This window comes from Puma concolor, chromosome E2 (assembly GCF_028749965.1).
Source record: "Puma concolor isolate L17-30 chromosome E2, mPumCon1.1.hap2, whole genome shotgun sequence".
Lineage (NCBI taxonomy): Eukaryota > Metazoa > Chordata > Mammalia > Carnivora > Felidae > Puma > Puma concolor.
The window spans coordinates 43,867,510-43,886,086 of NC_141681.1; the positions used below are offsets into that span (position 1 = coordinate 43,867,510).

General features: G+C 48.3%; 1 protein-coding gene across 4 annotated transcripts in view; it reads left to right on the top strand.

Moving 5' to 3' along the window:
* Positions 1-16,734, top strand: part of GARRE1 (granule associated Rac and RHOG effector 1) — an 84,124-nt gene extending 67,390 nt beyond the window's left edge. For all 4 annotated transcript variants that reach the window (XM_025914199.2, XM_086689605.1, XM_086689606.1 and 1 more), the window contains 7 exons: positions 273-370; positions 5,416-5,541; positions 6,629-7,662; positions 10,974-11,139; positions 11,920-12,057; positions 13,591-13,669; positions 14,119-16,734. In XM_025914199.2, the coding sequence (XP_025769984.1) occupies positions 273-370; positions 5,416-5,541; positions 6,629-7,662; positions 10,974-11,139; positions 11,920-12,057; positions 13,591-13,669; positions 14,119-14,427 (1,950 nt within the window). In that variant the 3' untranslated portion in view covers positions 14,428-16,734. The remainder of the gene's footprint in view (positions 1-272; positions 371-5,415; positions 5,542-6,628; positions 7,663-10,973; positions 11,140-11,919; positions 12,058-13,590; positions 13,670-14,118) is intronic.
* Positions 16,735-18,577: the final 1,843 nt, after the last annotated feature.

An 18,577-nucleotide genomic window follows, 5' to 3' on the forward strand; every position in this document is an offset into this window, starting at 1 on the left:
TAGTTTGGCAAAAAGTACTAAAAGTGCTTGGAAGTTCAGTACATCTTGCACTCAGAATTTGGTTTCTCTTTATTGAAGTATTACTGTCTTCAGTCATCTTTATTACTTGCATTTGTCTTCATGGGGCTCTTGACTGGCCTCTGCATAACTGCCTTGCCATGGGGATAGTTCTTGCCAGAGTCACTCAGCTTTAGTAGGCTCATGTATTGGATTTATTTGCGATCCATTTTCCTCTCTGAAAGCTGATTGTTGTTTTTCTCACTCTCTCTTAGGTGGTAGTTGACACAGCACAGATTGAAAATAAAGAAGCCTATGCCCCCCAAATCAGTTTAGAGGGCTCCAGAATTGTGGTTCAAGTCCCATCCACATGGTAATGTGACTCTTATATTAACACAAGCCTAATGATTGAAGTTTGCACATCTTTGAAAACATTGCTTTGCTTTGAACAAACCCCGTGTTAGGTGACGCGTCAGGTCTTGCTACTTGCACAGGTACACGGGCAATGGTGGTGTGTTGACATCGTGTGTCATGGTTATCAGTCCATGATAAGGAAGCCAAAGTGTCTGAAAAATAGTCTGACAAGTAGTATAACTAAAATGTTATATACTCCTGGATCATAATGAGCAATATTATCTTCTCTTTGTTACTGAGTCCATAGCTTTTGAACAGAGTACATCATTTTCCCTAAGTCACCAGTGTTTCTCTAAAACTAAGTACAGAACATAAAATTCCTTCTCCTCCTTTGTCTGTTCTAGTAACAACCCTGATGATCTTGAGCTCATGCCATTCCCAACCTGGGGGTGGACTGAGCCATTTTTGTTTCTAATTATTTAATTACATTTATGAACTGATGATAAAGTATTCTCCTTAGTTTATTAAAACTCCTACAAATCGGTAAGACAATGGACAGGTGCATGAATAGGTAATCAACAATAGATGAAGAAAATGTGTAACCTCACCTAATAGAGGCAGAGTAAAGAAACAGTATGATGTCATTTTGCCCACTGGTGTTGAAAAATTGTTTTAGAATAATAAATACATTTTTAAAATAAAAAAATAAAAGTTTGAGCCAGACCATACAAAAACAGGCACAGAAAGTGAATAAATCAGACAGCCTTTCTGGAGGGCAGCTCAGTGTGTCAGAAGCCTTGAAAGAAGCGATCTGACGCCAGCGGCTCCACGGTCTGGCGGCTCATCCCGATGATGTGCAGAGAAATTCAGCTAAAGGATCAGCATCATAACTTTATTAATGGCAAAAATGAGCGTGTGTTGGCCGACTTTTGTTATTAAGATTATGATATGAATGAGTAATCATGCAGAAAATTTCTGAGACATTTAGGTAGGTAGAGATGGCCATGGTCAGGCGTGATGGCACTCTTGGTGCCCAGGGGGACTAAAATGGGAGCCAGGTAATGCATTCGAGTTGTATTTAAACCATTGCTCCCAGGCATGAGAGGGCCCAGTGGTAGACTCTGCCCAGAGTTTTAGAACTTGCTGATAAATCAAGTCACAGTTGGCAGTTCACTTCATGTCCCAAAACCTCCCCCTTCCAATTTTTTATCTGATTATTGAGATGGCATACTGTTAACTTCTATACACATCTTCATTCCTATCAAACAATAAACTGAAAGCTCACTTGTCTATAAGATTTTTGTGTTCCTGAATTTGTTTTCCAGTTCACATCCTTCCCCACCCCAAGGTGTACAACTAGTACTAAAATGGCTAATTGCAGTCCACTGGTTCCAGAACTCTCCGTGTATGATTGATTTCCTTTGTAATTCATTGCACCTCCAGTAAAGGCCTTACAGACTGTAATTTCTTGGAGAGGCTCCCTCTGCTGGTTGCTTTTGGTAAAAATACAAAGTCTTTTAAAATGCACGTTTTTGTTTCTTTCAAAGTATAAAGTATGTGCTTGTTGCGAAGAATGCAAGCAGAAGTGATTGCTTTACTCCACCTTCAAAAAAATAAAATTATTAGCAAAGCCAGTCAAGAATTTATTATATGCTTTGCTTTTAATAAAATGGAGTGTCCCACTGCCAGATAGGGTTTCTTTCATAATACCTTTTTTAGATGTATTAATCGTCCTATTTAAGGTGTCTATCCATTCTTTCTTTCAACAAGTACTTACTGAATACCTACTATGTGTCAGAGATACTGTCTGGCTCTCAGAATTTAAGTATGAGCAGCACAGACAGGGTCCCTGCCCCTAATAGTGTTGACCTGTTAATGAGAGGGAGTGTGAGGGGCAGCTAACAAGGCTACGAGTTCAGTTCAAGCCGCGGCATGTGTATGAGGGGAATTAGAGTACAATGATGTCGTATGATGAAGAATAACTGGAATAGCTGGGAGAAGGGAGGCTCTTTTGGATGAGAAGGTCACTTGTGAGTGGTCCTTCTTTGAAGATGCGATATTTGAGAGGAACCAGCCATGCACAGAGCAGATGGGAGAGCGTTTCTTCCAGGTAGAAGGGACAGCAAATGCAAAAGCCTGGGGGGGGTGACCTGGCCTGGCTGGAGATGTGTGAGGTGGTCTTGAAGAGGCACAGGGTCCCTGAGGGACTTGGATTTTTATCCAGAGTAGAATGGCTTTGAGCAAGTCTGTGTGATTTACCAAAAGAATGGCTTTCATCTCTTAAAGAGATATTAGTGATCAACTCTTGAGACTGATGGATACGATAAAAGTGCCAATTTGTTGATTTTCAGAAAGAGAAATTATTCTCACCAGCAAGTGTAGTACTTCTTTCTGCATGACCAGCAGCAGATGCTCTCCTAGTGGGCAAACATATGTGACCAGCCAAATCACAGCCAGGAGTGGCTTGGGAGCACAGAGCGAGTAGGTCCTAATAATCAGCAGTTCCAGGCTGAGAGAGTCAGGTACATGAACCCTGGCCAGGTCCACTGGCCAACATTCTCTCCCCAGAGCCAGGGTCTGGTTGGCACTGGCAGAGCTTGCCTTTTGCAGTATTTCTGAAGCTGGCCGGCTCGTAGCCTCACAGACGTATTTCTTCTCAAGCCCTAAGTCATGCTGGAGAGTGCCGCTGCCTCCTTAGGATGGCTTCGCAAGGGTTGATTTCACCATTTAACTCCCAGAGTGCTTAGGAGAAGACACACCACATCTTCCCGGTTCTGCCTCTCAGAAGAGGCCTCTTTTGAGGAGGTACCTTGAATGGGCAGTGAGCGCCTGAATGGTGGGAAGCAGCTCTCAGGGGAGAGCAGTCTGGGCAGAGGCAGCAAAAGCAAAGGTTCTGAGACGTGGGCAAATCCAACATATGCAGGGAGCGAGCAAAGACCTTGTGGCTGGGACAAGGTGAGCGGAGGTGACAGTGAAGAGAGATGTGGCCAGAGAGGCAGGAGAGACCAGGTCACAAAAACCCCTGAGGTGCCATTTAGATTTTATGTCAATCACGATGGAATGCCACCAGAGGGTTTTAAATAGGGAAGTCATGTGTTCTGATTTGTGCTATAGGAGGCTCACTCTGGCTACGTGGGAGAGTGGGCCTGGGAGGGACAGGAGTAGATAGAGGAAAGGAGTCCGGCTGGGTGGTTGGTCCTGAGACACAGCTGCTGGAGGTTTCTTGGAGTAGAGCGGTAATAAGAGGGGTGGTGAGAAGGGCTTGGATTCAGAATGTGTCTTGGAAGAAGAGCTGTCGGGAATTGCTGGTGGGTTGGCATGGGCTGTGAGGGAGCCAGAGATGATGTGTAGGTTTGGGGTAGGTCCCTGTGTTGTTTACTTATGGAGGAAGTCTGTAGGAATCAGAGTGGTTTCTGGTGGAGAGGAGAGGAATCCGTTGTGCTGGCCAGACTGCCTGTTAGATGTACCTGAGAGATGTCAAGGGTGCAGTTAGATACTGGAGAGTGGGGTTTGGGAGAAGGAGGTCGGCTGATGAAGGAGATTTGAGTCCTCAGTGTAGGGTAGTCTGTACAGCCGCAGGACCGGATGCAGCAGTCTAGGGAGAAAGGACAAAACTTGGGACTCGCCACCATGCGGAGGTGGGGGAAGCGGAGCAGGAAGAGTTGGCAGAGGAGACCAGGAGGGAGCTGCCAGCCAGGTGAGAAGAAAGTTGAGCAAGTTTGGGGGTCATCGGGCTACAGAAGACAGTGCTCCGGGAGGAAAGAAACATTGCAAAACGTTGCTGAGAGATTGAGTAAGGCGGAGACAGGCAATTGACCTTTGACATTAGCAAGAACGAAGTTATTTGATAAAAGCTATTCTGGTGTAGTTATGGGGATGAAAGCCCATTGGTGGTGGGGGGAAGGGAGAATAGGAGGTAAGGGGTGCCTGAGTGGCTCAGTCGGCTAAATTCTTGATTTCGGCTCAGGTCATGGTCTCACAGTTTGCAAGATCAAGCCCCACATCGGGCTCTGTGCTGACATTGTGGAACCTGCCTGGGATTCTCTCTCTCTTTCTGCCTCTCTCTCTCTCTCTCTCTCTCTCAAAATAAATAAATAAACTTTAAAAAAGAAAGAGAGAATATGAGGTAAGGAAGAGGAGAAGACAGTGTGTTTGGCTAAGAAGGGGAGCAGAGAAATTCACAGTGTCTGGAGGGGAATGTGGGGCGAAGAGAAAGAAACTGGTCAGTGAGGCTGGTTTGTTGGCCAAAGGGAATGTCATGGGGACAAAGGGGGCGATTAGGTGAGCAGGGTCCTCGGGAAAGCAGGAGGGTCCAGAGCATGCAGTGCTCGCTCGGCTGGAGGGACAGTCTGTGGCAGAGCAAGGCTTGTGTTCCGCCGTGACTGGAGGGGCAGGCAGCACGGGCAGGTGAGCTGGTGCGTGGTGGTGAGGAGAGGAAGCAGACCTCATCTCGTGTGTCTTCTCAGTTACTTGAGAGCCGTGATGGGGAAGAAGGAATGATGGTGGCAGGGATGGCAGGGTCTGAGGAGAGAGGACGCGGGCTGAGGTGGTCATCTTGGAAAACGTTCATTTATGGGAAGGCTGTTTGTTGCTTACCTGAAATTTGCAGCGAGTCTGGGTGGCAGACGGTGAGGGTTTTACCTCCACGGACCTGCAGTTTCCCGGGTGCGGGTGTGAAGCACTAACAAGAAAGTGGGAGCAGGGATGTTCTGGAAAGGAGCAGATACTGTGTTGGCTCACAGAATCTGCACAGGGTAGGGCAGAAAGTCAGGACCGGGGCCGGTGTGGGCAGCAAGAGGGCGTTAGGGCCCCCAAAAGGTATCCCCTCCAGCCAACCCTTCTCTTGCTCCTGAACAGACTCCAGGGAGATCCTAGAGCTCCCCCTCCTCTTGCAGGGCAGCGGGTTCCAGCGTCCGCCTTGTCATTCTCGAAGTGCTCTTCAGTTGCTCAATTTTTATTTGGTGCCAAAAGCATGTAAAAATGGCAGCCTTTTGTAGGAGGCCTGCTTGAAACCCTTTTTCAGGGAAGTGTAGCCCAGACTGACACAGCCCGGTTCGTGCCTAGGTGCCTGAAAGAGGACCCTGCGACCATGTCCCTGCTGCAGAGAAGCCTGGATCCGGAGAAGACCCTGGGGCTGGTGGACGTGCTCTACACGGCTGTGCTGGACCTCAACCGCTGGAGGGCAGGGAGGTCGGTGTCCCCGCCGGTCACCTCAAGTGCTTTATATTCAGGCCCGCACTTAGGGACAGCATGACCACATACAGCTTCGTGTGTGCTCACGTCGCTGATAGCGTGTGAGTCAGTAAGGCGAGAAAGCGAAATTTTTGGTAACCTAACTTTGGAATGATTTCAGATTTTACAGAAGAGTTGCAGTGATACCAAGAATTGCTCTCTGCCCTTTACCCAGACTCCTCCAGTTACTTCACATGTCTGCCTTCATTTGTTTTATCACTCGAGAGTAAGCCCATCAAGAGGGCTTTAACCCAACTCATTTACACCTTATGAGCAGAGAAATGTTTAGAAAACTTACTTATGTCCTATATCAACTTTATATCTGAAAGCAGCTGACAGTCACAAGATTGTCTCTGGAAATTATGGACATTAGAATGGTAGGGATCTTAAACATCTAGCCATGCACCCCCTTTCTTAACTCACGAGCGATGAGGCCCAGGAGACTGAGGTGGCTTGTCCGGGGTCCCACCAGCGTCGCCTGCCTCCACTCCATACCCTTTCTGACTCTAGGGCTTTCAGTACTAGAAAAAGTGCCCAGAAAACCTTGGAAGTAACAACCATCTGTTCTTAGCACTGTCTGTAAATCACTTCCAAGGACAGCAGTGCTGCACAGTGTCACTGAGTCCCGCTCGCCCACCCTGTCTGCTGTGGGGCTTTGTCCACGTCCCTCTGCTGGCCCAGCCCCCGTCCTCGTCCTCCAGGCACAAAGCTGGCCTCTGCCACTTGCATGCCCGCTCTACCCTTGCTTCACTCTGTACTGTGGTTAGAGGGTTTCGCTCAAACTCCTCCAGCCAGAATCTAAATGTACTTTTCACAGCCTCATGTTAGACGCTGTAGATTTTTTTTATAATAAATATGGATGGTAAGTACTTAAGTTGCATACACTTAAAAGCCTTGGGTATTCATTTATTTATCTATAAAATAAGGGAACCTGATACCAACTAGAGAGATTGTTTTTGTCCTTAAATGCGTAGAGATCATTTCATTGTCCAATCTGTATATTTGTCTTTTTTTTTTTTTTTTTAATACATCTCTGTTTAAATAGGGAGCAAGCTTTACCCTGCATACAGATCCAGCTTCAGAGGGAGATCTGTGATTTTGGGAATCAGGCTGACCTGCCTTCTGGGAATGGAAACAAATCTTCAGGTGGTCTGCAGAAGACGTTCTCCAAACTGACATCCCGGTTCACCAAGAAAGCTTCGTGTACCAGCTCCAGCAGCAGCACAAATTATTCCATCCCAAATACCCCTTCCAAAAACATCTTCATAGCTGGGTGTTCAGAAGAGAAGGCCAAAATGCCCAGCAATATTGATTCAAGGTTACAAAGCATTTTGAACATTGGTAATTTCCCCAGGACTACAGACCCCTCACAGCCCGCTCAGAATCCCGGTAATCAAATGGCCAATGGTCTTCTCATGGAGAGGCGTGACAACTTCCTGCAAGGGGACGATGGCAAGGATGAGAAGGGTATGAACTTACCAACCGATCAGGAAATGCAGGAGGTGATAGATTTTCTCTCGGGCTTTAACATGGGCCAGTCACATCAGGGCTCCCCATTGGTGACAAGGCGTAATTCTGCTGCCACAGCCATGGTGACTGAACAGAAGGCAGGAGCCATGCAGCCACAGCAGCCACCACTGCCGGTGCCCCCTCCACCACGGCCGCCCCAGGCTGGGGCCCACACTCCTCTGACACCCCAGCCAGGCCTGGCAGCTCAGCAGCAGTCCCCAAAGCAACAACAGCCCCAGCTCCAATACTACCAACACCTGCTCCAACCCATTGGACCTCAGCAACCCCCACCCCAGCCTCGGGCCCCTGGGAAATGGGTACATGGCTCATCCCAGCAGCCAGCACAGCCTGTTGGAGCAGGTCTGTCTCCTCTTGGCCAGTGGCCTGGCATATCTGATCTCAGTTCTGACTTGTACAGCTTGGGTCTGGTGAGCAGCTATATGGATAATGTGATGTCGGAGGTTTTGGGGCAGAAGCCACAGGGACCTAGAAATAACACCTGGCCAAACCGTGACCAAAGTGATGGAGTCTTTGGAATGTTGGGGGAGATTCTGCCTTTTGATCCTGCAGGTATGTGACCCACCCCTGCCCCTTGGGGTTTTCAGATAAATATAATCACTGAGGACTTCATAGCGCCTGACACAGCCTTACTTGTGGGGGGAAGTGACCTAATTTCCTTTTAAAGACCCTTTCTCACTGTCGGTTGGTAATCATGGGGCACCTCCAGCAAAGATAGGCAACAGTGGTGAGAATGAGGTTTCTCTCACTATATGGAGGATGGGATTGAGGCTAAGAGAAGTTACTTGAGTAGCTCCAAGTCCCATAATTCAAGCAGGCTCCAGTCTGGGTCCTCCCATTCGTGAGAGCCAAGGTGGCTGGTCCTTTGTGAGTACACAACCTGTTCTGTGACTCTTCTTTGCCTAGACTCTTGGGCCTATGGGAGGTAGTGGAGTACCTTCCTGCCTCATAGAATAAGGCTTTTGGCCTGAACACTGAAAATACCACCAGAGTTATCTTGGGAAATTAGAAACATAACTTCACAACAAACAAAAACAGACTAGGAGGAGGAACTAATTAAGGCCAAAAGCCATAATTAATTAAATTTAAAAGAAAAGTAGTGTCGAAATTGTAAAATAAAATCTAAAAGAAGAAATCTCTTGAAGCAAATAGACAAACCAATTTATCATAAGCCTTAGTAAGAGCAAAGAGAGACAAGATTAAGAAAGAGAAAGGAGCTGTCATTCCAGAAATAGGAGAGGTTGAAAGAAGTGTAAGACATTACTACATATGACTCAATGACAACATATTTGAAAACTGAGTGGAAAATGACTTCTTTCCTAATAAAATACACATTTACCAAAATCGTACCCAGAAGTGGAAGACCTGCCTAGATCTCCGTCAGTGGAAGAGATTGGAACGGTAATTATGAGGACAACGTGATTCACCATAAAAACTTTATAAAGATTGTTAAAAAAGCAAACTGCAGTCATCTCTTCATGAATGTGGGTAGGGGCAAGACAACCTAGCAGTGTGTCGGAAGTGTCTGATACAGTGTCTGTTACTAAACCCGGTTTACTGCAGGGGTGGAAAGTGGTTCAGTGTTAGGGACTCTGCTACCGTAGAGTAATCCATCGCGTCAGCCAGTTAAATGAGATGCTAAAGACTCTAGAAAAAGACACCCATAATTCCTTAAAACAAACAAACAAAAACAAAAGCACAGAAAAACAAAACTCGAGATGAATAGAAAGAAATTTCTTGAATATATATATATATATATATATATATATATATATATATATATATAAGACTTCCAAAAGCCAGTAGCAAGTAGTACTCTATATAGTGAAACAAAATCATTCCAGTTAAAATCATGACCCAGAGAGGGTGACAGCTATTACCACCAACAGCATATAACTTTGTCTTAGACTTTCTAGCAAACACGGCAAAAGAAAAAGATACACTAAAAGGCACATCTCTGGGGGCATCTGGGTGGCTCAGTCGGTTAAGCTTCCGACCTTGGCTCAGGTCATGATCTCAAATTCATGAGTTCAGGCCCCATGTCAGGCTCTCTCTTGTCGGCACAGATCCTCTGCCCCCTCCCCCTCTCTGCCCCTCCCTCCCTCACGCTCTCTCTTTCTCTCAAAAACAAATAAATAAATTTAAAAAAAGAAAACCATCTTTTTGCTGGCAGTAGAATTAGAAAAAAAGAAAGCTCAATAAAAAAACTTCTAAAATTAGTAAGCAAGTCGGTAAGGCAGGTGGATGGAAGATAAATACAGCGAAATCCATTACTGTCTTCTCGAATTTAGCAAAAGGTATACAGAATAGAAAATATGTCTCATTCACAAGGAGAATACTGTGAAGCATTATAAATAACTACAGCAAATATTTGTAGAAGTAACCAGTGGAAGAGGAGATCCACTGCTAAAACAACCTGGCATTAACTATTAATGGAAAGAAATGTTTTCTTATGTCTTCTAAAAATTCCTCATACCGTTGCTCGTGCTTGCTTGTTCCTGCTGTCCTTGGGTGGTAGATGTGGGCAGCCCTGCCCACGGAGCACAGGGAGAGCAGGCCTACCTGGTTGCCCCTGACCGGGGTGGGTGCAGCACGGTTTCTCAGCTGCTGTTAAACGGTACGTCTTTTGATAGTCATGTAATTAAATCCAGAGTATAAGTGGTGTTTGGCAGAATTTTGCCAGATCTTTGATCTTTGTTGAGGCCTGGGCAGCCTTTATGTCTTTAGTCTAAGGACTTGACTGGCTTTGCTTCTGGCTCCTCCTTTCTGACCTGCAGGTCCTTATATACCTTCCTGCAGACCCTACCTGAGAGCATAAGGTCTCTATAGCCCTTTCTCCAAATTAAGGAAGGGCACTCCTCTGGATAGATGAGTTTCAGAAGGCACCCTTTAGGGCAGGGCCTGGGAGAGCAGAGTGGCACCGCCCCCCCCCCCCCCCCCCCCCCCGCCCTGCACAGACACTCTGGCCCCTGGTGGCATGGTTTGACTCACTGAGAAGGGGGCCTTGGTTTCGGCCCAGCACTACCACCCCAGTGTGGGCATCTTTGTGCATTGCACACAGGGCAGTCTCACGCAGCAGTCCTGTGGCAGTGCCCTGAGGACAGGCCAGTAATGCGATCGTGCCCTGGTACCTTCGCCAGCTTAAAGCTGACAAGTATACACTGCTGAGGCCTATTCAGTTTGTGATCCGTAGATACTTTCCTGCCATATCTTCTTGTCTGACGCTTTCTGTCATGCCTTTTATGCTGTTTTCTCTCCTGCCCATCCTTATTCGGCTCTGTCCGGTATGTTTCCAGTCACCTCTTAATACATTCTGAAGTTTTAACTCCTCCATTACCACTCTTGTTATCTTCAGACTGAATGAGTAGGTCTGCCGTCCAGTATCCAGGAAAATCCTGGATTCGAGTTGGGCCACGTGGGAATGACGTATCTCTGACTGACCGTGATGCTCTGATAACTATCAGGTTATCAGTTGGCCGAAGACATCATCTGATGTTCTAAGCTCTTAAGTATGTAGCACCGGACATTGGGAATTTTTAAAGTAACTGGTGTTTATCTTTAACATTTAATCATGGATCCTTTTGTGTTCTCGGTCTTTTGTTCAGAGTCAGCCTGCCTCTGTCCTAGGTATAACCCTTCTTGACAGTCCCTATGCACACACCACACCCCGGCTTCAGACCTGTGGCTGAGAGCCCATCTCACCATGGCGGGCTGCCGGGCAATCCTGCTGCTCTGGGCCACAAGCCCAGTAGCGCCTTGGCACTTTTCATTGTGTGTGTGACCAGCACATCCTCAGGAGGCAGGGAAGGAAACAAGAGGCCAGTGTGACCCCAAAACCTATTTGTCCCTTTGTCTTGACACAGTGGGTTCAGACCCCGAGTTTGCACGCTATGTGGCAGGAGTGAGCCAGGCAATGCAGCAGAAAAGGCAAGTTCAACACGGTCGCCGCCCAGGCAACCCCCGGGGCCACTGGCCACCCATGGATGATGCCCATCGGACCTGGCCTTTCCCAGAGTTCTTCACAGAAGGGTGAGTGCTGCATGTGGCAGGGAGGCGGAGTTTGGGACTGGGGTAAGCCCCGTGGGGCCCTTGTGCACTCTTACCAGGCAGTTCATTTCCAAGGCCCCAGATGAGAGAGTGACATCTTGTCAACCCTTCAGGAGGTCAGAGTTCTGTGACAGACTCTTACAATGCCAAGTGGCATGATGTGTCTCTGTAAACACCATCATCAGTATAAATTGATAATTTTCAACACGTGCTCTTCTGCCCTAAACGAGGAACTTATTTGATGGTGTTTATGAGGTAACTGAATGTTTACCACGATCTTGATGTTGAAATGGGCATGGCCGTGGAACCCATGTGATTTACGGAATGTGGCCCTTGTAGCCTCCAAAAAGCAAAGGTGTATGATCCAGAGGCCAGTGTAGTGAGACAACGGGGATTTTCATCCTAAAGACAACCGGACGTTGACTTTTCATGTCTCTTATTGCCACCTGGTTCATAAGTCTAGACGGCCAAAGACCATTTCAACTTGTTGCTCTCAAATGAATTTCCTATGCAGAGCACAGTCTTCTGAGAAGAATACAGGGCAACGATGAGCACATGTTACTTTTGAAATAAGGGACAGGAAGAACTGCTTGGGTTTTTAGAAGGGGAGGTGAGAGACCACTGTCTGGTTGTTGGATGAATGCAGGATGAAGACTGTTCCTTCAGGGCTGGGGCAGGCGGGCGGCCGGCCTGGGCGCTGTCCAGCTGGTGTCCAGGCCGGCCGCAGGAGCCCCGGGACCACCTTCTGTCTTTGGCTTTTAGGGACGGCCTACACAGCGGCTGGTCGGGTGCTCAGGCAGACTCTGCCAGCTCAAGTGATGAGACGTCCTCCGCCAACGGAGACAGCTTGTTCTCCATGTTTTCAGGGCCCGACCTCGTTGCTGCTGTCAAGCAGAGAAGGTATGAAGAGATTTTCAAGTGCAAAGGACAGAGGGGCACAAGAATGCGATCCACAGCTTATTCCTCTGGAAAGCTCGGGAAGCGCATTGTCCCCAGTCAGCCTGGTGTGGGAAAGGCAGAGGGCCTCGGCCACCACTGTCTTGCTGAGTCCTCTCTGGCTACCATGCAGGCTTGTAGCCCAGGTGACTTGACATCGGGTTGGGTTTTGCTGGCAGAACAGTCTCATGCAAGCGGTAGCCAAAAATACCAGTGTGAGGCAGGGGAGGGTTCTGGAGACAGGGTCTGGTCTGCTGATACTGGACTGTGTCGTGTGAGAGGCAGCCCTTTCTATGGGAGGAGCAGGACCGGGTCAACCAGGTTCTAGTCAGGCTTTGCAACTCCAGACAAGGGCCTGGCCCTCTCTGACCCTGTTTCTTCGGTGAAAAAAATAGTAATGGAGTATATTCAGGTCTGAGAAGTTTTAAAAGTAAGGATACGTGGCTGGCTCAGTCGGTGGAACATGCAACTCTTGATCTCAGGGTCATTAGTTCAAGCCCCACATGGGGCATGGTGCTTACTCAAAAAAAAAAAAAAGAGAGAGAGAGAGAGAGAGAGAGAAGAAAAGAGGGGCATCTGGGTAGCCCAGTCAGTTGAGCATCCGACTTTTGGTTTCAGCTCAGGTCATGATGTCACGGTTCATGAGTTGGAGCCCGAAGTCAGGCACTGCCAGGGTAGAGCCTGCTTGGGATTCTCTCTCTCTCCCTCTTTCTCTGCCAGTTCCCTGCTCACTCTCTTTCTCTCAAAATAAATAAGTAAATAAGCTTTAAAACAAACAAATATGTCAGGATGGATTGGGTGCTATGAAGAAAAATATAAGGGTCAAGGAGGCTTCTGACGAACAGAAAACTGAACAAAATGAGGGTGAGAAATTGGCAGTGGGGTATGTGTCAGAGAGAAGAATCAGGGATGCTCTGCAAGTTTTTGTTTGGCCAGAGCGTCTGGATGAAGGGGGTGCTGCGAACCGAGGCAGGAGGAAGCAGGAGGAGCGGAACTGACCAGGGGTAGCGTGTAAGATGTCTGTTTTAGACAAGTGACACTGGAGAGGGCAGTGAGACATCGATGTGCAGCACTGCCTCTGCAGACACTGCCGTCCATCTGTAGGAGCAGACTGATTTACTGGGCCCCGAGCCTGCTCCGCCCTGCCTGTGTCGTTCAGCGTCAGAACAGCAATTTTTCATGTTTGTGATTCACACCAACAGTCTTTTAAGTCCCACTTCCCCAGGGCACGGGAAGCATTCAGTATCTGTTGAATAAATTCACAAAAGCCAGAGCCAGGGGAATGGCCAGTGCCCGTCTTCACGCCTGCCACTCCCACCCCCCCCCCCCAAGCCTGTGGCGGCTTCCGGGAGTGCTCTGTTCACTGGTGACCCACCGAGGCCTCCCCACCTAGAACCAGTGCCCAGAGCCACCAGAGCCAGGTGGCCAGTGTGTCCCCGGGAGGCAAGCTTGGTGGGACGCCAGGGGCCCACCGCGCTGAGCTCCGGGTTCTTTCAGGAAACACAGCAGTGGAGAACAGGAGACCAGCACGCTGCCCTCACCACCTCTTCTTAGCACCGTGGAGGACGTGAACCAGGTATTGTGGGCCCTGTTCTGGCCAAGGAGGGCTGGCTCTCTGGGGTGCAGACCATGAGCAAAGTTGCAAAGCTTCAGTTTTAAGAGGGCTTCAAAGCAATGACAGATTCTTAACTACCTCAGCTGACTCAGAGCCAGATTTACAGGAAGCTCTGGGGCTGTGCCATCCACGGTGACAGGCAACAGCCACACGTGGCTATTTCAATTGCAACATTCCTTAGTTCCTTAGTGACACTCGCCATATGTGGTAGTGGCTACTGTGTTGAGCGGTGCAGACACAGAACATTTCTGTCCTTGCAGGTTCGATTGGACGAGGCTGTCCCGGGGCCGTGGGGAGGTGTGGGGCTCGCACGTGGCTCCTAGGTGTGCGTCAGGACCAGAGACCAGGGGAGGTGGGAAAAGACGATGAACTGCCAGAAATGCCCCTAAGAACCCTCTTCTGTCTCTCAGGATAACAAAACCAAAACGTGGCCACCCAAAGCACCCTGGCAACACCCTTCCCCGGTGCCCAGCACGCTGCCGAGCCCGAGCGCACCTCTGTACGCAGTCGCCGGCCCCAGCAGCCAGTGGAACGACACCATGCAGATGCTGCAGTCCCCGGTGTGGGCCGCGACCAGCGATCGCAGCGCCACCTCCTTCACCTACGTGCAGACCCCACCGCAGCCTCCGCCCCCACCAGCCCACAAGGCAGCGCCCAAGGGCTTCAAGGCCTTCCCCGGGAAGGCTGAGCGCCGGCTGGCCTACTTGCCCCAGTACTGACCCAGGGCCGGCCTGCCCACCCAGAGCTGTTGGGGCCAGCATCCCCACCCTGACTAGCTGGCACCAGCCCCCCCAGAGGACCAGTGCACCCCTGTCCCAGGCAGGGCTCCTTGGGGATGGGGGTAGTTGGCAGCTCCAAGCCTTCAAGGCCTGGCTTCTCAAACTTTGGAGGCATCGGACCCCTGGAGGGCCAGCTGGAGACAGGTTTCTGACCCTCAGGGAGATGCTGGGGGATCTTCGAGCTTAATAAGCTCCTCCGGTGATTCTGATGCAGGTGGGCCAGAGGCCACACTTTGAGAAACACAGCTCTCTAGTTTGTAGTCCCACTGTGTGTGTTGGGAAGGCATCAGGCCTAAAGGCTGAGAGCAAAACTGACCATTCTTCTGAAACCCTCCTCTCCCCCTTCTTAACGCATTGAGTGATGACCACACCAGTCACTGTATTTTATAGCTATTTTTCATATAGGTTTTTAGTTAAAACATCTCCTGCCCCAAATGCATTGAAGATTTTAAGATAACAAATATAGAGGCCGGAGGTTTGTTCAACACTATCTTTATTTAAGCTTAAACAAAATGGGCAAAGTATAGAATATTTGTGATCGGAAGCAATCACCCGGGTTTTCTGTGGGTGGGCAGCCCCTCGCCACCCCAGCAGCACCCAAGGGGTGCAGTCTTTACCGGATTTACAAAAGCAGGATCGTAAAACTGATGTCAGAGGCATATTCCTGATGGTGCATGGAGATGAGCCAGCTGGCTGCTGTCCGTGTGCAGAGTCAGGCTGCACCTGCTGCCCTCAGATCCACACATGGCCAGAGGCTTTGACACGGTCTCGGAACGTGGGGGTGTGGTCAAGAGGCTGCACAGACACACCTGCACTTGAAATTGCAGTAACATTTGTGAGCTGGCTCAAGACAAACCAATTACGATATAGACAGGAATTAAAGTCTTTTCTTTAGAAAAACACAAACAAAAAACCACCTCATTTTCAGTTAACATGTGCCATTAAATAGATGACATCCTGTGGATTTAAGGATATTTTCCAGCCAGAATGGATCCAGAAGAATTGAATGGTGCTTAAATTGAGAAATAATAATAAATATATCTATATAGAATAGACATATCCCACTGTATATTAATTGAGGTTACAGAAGTTCTTTATATAAAACTTATTTAAATTTTTCATATTTCATCTTTGAAAAAGTCTAATTGAGAAAAATCCATAATATTTTCTGGTATGAAAGTTTGACAGTATTAATATTTTTTTTATATTTTCTTAAATCATTAAACCATTTTAATATATATGTTAACTACTAATAAATGGTTTATTCTTTCTAACTCCACATAAGCTTTTCCAGCGAAGATTGTAATAACACATTTATGTTCTCATTTTTCTACAGATATAAGTAAATTTATATTTAAAAATACCAAAAAGAAAAAAGATATACGTATATGTATGTATACACACCAATTCTAGAGGACCCTTAGGGTGTCTGAGCCCAGCCATCTGAGTTCTTAGCACTGTGTTGCCAGGCTGCTCCCAGGGCTCGGGTGTCGTCTTTTGTGCTGTGGGGGTTGCCATTGCTGCCTGTACTTCTGATCCTTTCACCGCGGGTTCCGAACATTCACCTCACCACGTTTACAGAGAACTATTTTGTACATAGACTTTTCCAGGCACGTGCTTTGCGCCCACCCCGCGTGGCCCTTGTCTGTGTTAGCCGTCGGTGTGTGCACTAATCTCTGTTGAAGTTGTTTGTGGCTGTTTCCCTCGTAAGATAGTTTTCTGTTCCCTTCAGTAACGTGTCCCCAGTCCCTTGTATTTCAAGTTCTATTATACTGAAGTACTCTTGTTTTAATAGTGCCTCCCCAAGGACCTCACCCTGGACAGAGGTCAGCCCTTGACGCCCCAGTGCAGGTGACGTCGACACCGCTAATTGTCACTTTCCAGTCTGTTTTGCTCGACTAAGCAGGACATTTCGTAATTGCATCTCCGTGGGCTGTGAGACTGTGTGAAACTGTTTGTGTGGTCTCCTTGCAGGTGCTGTGTTCTCAGCACCACCTTGCTCTGAACACTGGTTATTCCAGGTGCTGCGCTCGGCAGAGGGGTCTCGCCAAAGCGCATGTGTGTGCGTGTGTGAGTGTGTGTGTCCTTTGCATGGCCGGGCGTGGCCGCCTTGCTCGGGCATCAGCAGGACATCGCGTGAATAGTTACAACGCTTCCAAACTGGAACTCTACATTTTGTATCTTACTTTTAAAGCTCCTATAAGTAAAGTAACTATTGGCTTTATTAAAAATATACATTTAATAATATCTTGTATCTCTGTTTAAAATGAACTGCAGCAGACCTGTGAGAAGCCCTGCCTGATTCATTACTTTGAAAAGCTGCACCCACGTTGCTTTTGAGGTCAGTTTGTCCTCTGATTCTGAGACCTCGCAAGAGGAAAGAACCCTGGGAGTGTTGGGATGAGCTGGGGTGGGTGGGCAGGAAGCAAACAACTACCGCACGTCTCCAGCCGGCTTCCCTAAGGCCAAAGGAGATCTGGATAGACGTCTGTGAGGACAGAGCCAGCGTCACGGTGAAGGAGCCACCTGGAGGGATGCAAGTTCTCTCCTTGGGTTGTGGTCCGCCAGTACCCCCATTCCACCAGCCAGGGGCGCTGTGAGCTGCCCAACCAGCCTTTCCAAGGAGCAGACCCAGGGATGAGCTCTCCCCTTGCTCCACCAGGGACCCCATATTTGGCAAGGAGATCATACCTTACAGGGAGGGACAAGGACTAGTCTCATTGGAGGATGCCCTCCTGCTAAGCAATGGGAAGCTTGTTCAGTGGGAACCACAAAGGGAGGGTGGGTTACAGGGGAATTTCAACTTTTCATTTACAGCAAGATAGTACTTGATTGAGGCTTTTTTTCATGGCCTCGGGAAAAGATACAAGCATCAATCTGTAACCTACCAGTATAAATACTAAGGCTTCTTTCTGCCCAGAAGCTGAGCATGGGGACCAAGACCCAGAGCCTTCTAAGTGCACCTCAGGACAAGGTTACTTAGTAACAGCTATGTTGCATGAGTGTGATAGGAAATACACCAGAAGTACCTATTAAAATGCTAGCATTTTATTCAAGCATGCTCTGTTTACCACCAGTACTTGGTGCTGTTCACTGGTTTCAATTCACAGCAGTGGTGGAGACAGAAGAGTTCTGTGGCCAGGCTATGTGCCGGATGGGTGAGAGTAGAAAGCTGAACAGATGTTACGCCTGAACAGCAAGAGGGTCCTTGTGAGGCTGGTGACCCTCCGTTTCCACCTGGGGGATCCTGGGAAAGTAGGGCGTCCAGCTCAAAGAGTGTAGCTGAGAGCGGAACCTGCTTCGGATCCTCTGTCGGCCCATCTCTACCCCTCCTCCATTTGTACTCTCTCAAAAATACATAAACGTTTAAAAAAAAAAAAAGTGTAGGGGGGTGCCTGGGTGGCTCAGTCTGTTAAGCATCCGACTCCTGGTTTTGGCTGAGGTGGTGATCTCATAGCTGGTGAGTTCAAGCCCCATGTGCACTGTCAGTGCAGAGCCTACTTGGAATCCTCTCTCTCTTCCCTTGTCCCGCTCTCTCTCTTTCCCTCTCTCTCTCTCTCACACTCTCAAAATAAGTCAATAAACTTTAAAAAAAATAAATAATTTTTTAAAAAGTGTAGCTGAAACACAGCATGCCAATCGTGACACTGTGAGAGGATGGCCCTTTGTGCACACCGTGTGGCCACTGTTGTGACTGCTTCCTGATCTGGAAACACTGAGGAAATAAACCCTTCCAACGGTGAGCTCCTCAAATGCCCAAAAGCCATGTATGTGGAAAGCACGACTGGCTGCCTCCCAGCCACATGTGTCGAGGAACCTCCTGGGCCAGGCTCCTGGATGTGGCTAATATTGAGCCTGAGTTTGGGAGGTGGGCATAAGTGAGGAGAAAGGACTGTTTCAAGAGTGTCATGTTCATTTCCACATCTAAAGTCACTTCAGGGCTAGGGCGCCTGGGTGGCTCAGTCGACTGAGCCTCCAACTTGGGCTCAGGTCATGATCTCGTGGTTTGTGAATTCAAGCCCTGCATCGGGCTCGCTGCTGTCAGCACGGAGCCTGCTTCAGATCCTCTGTCCCCCTCTCTCTCTGCCCC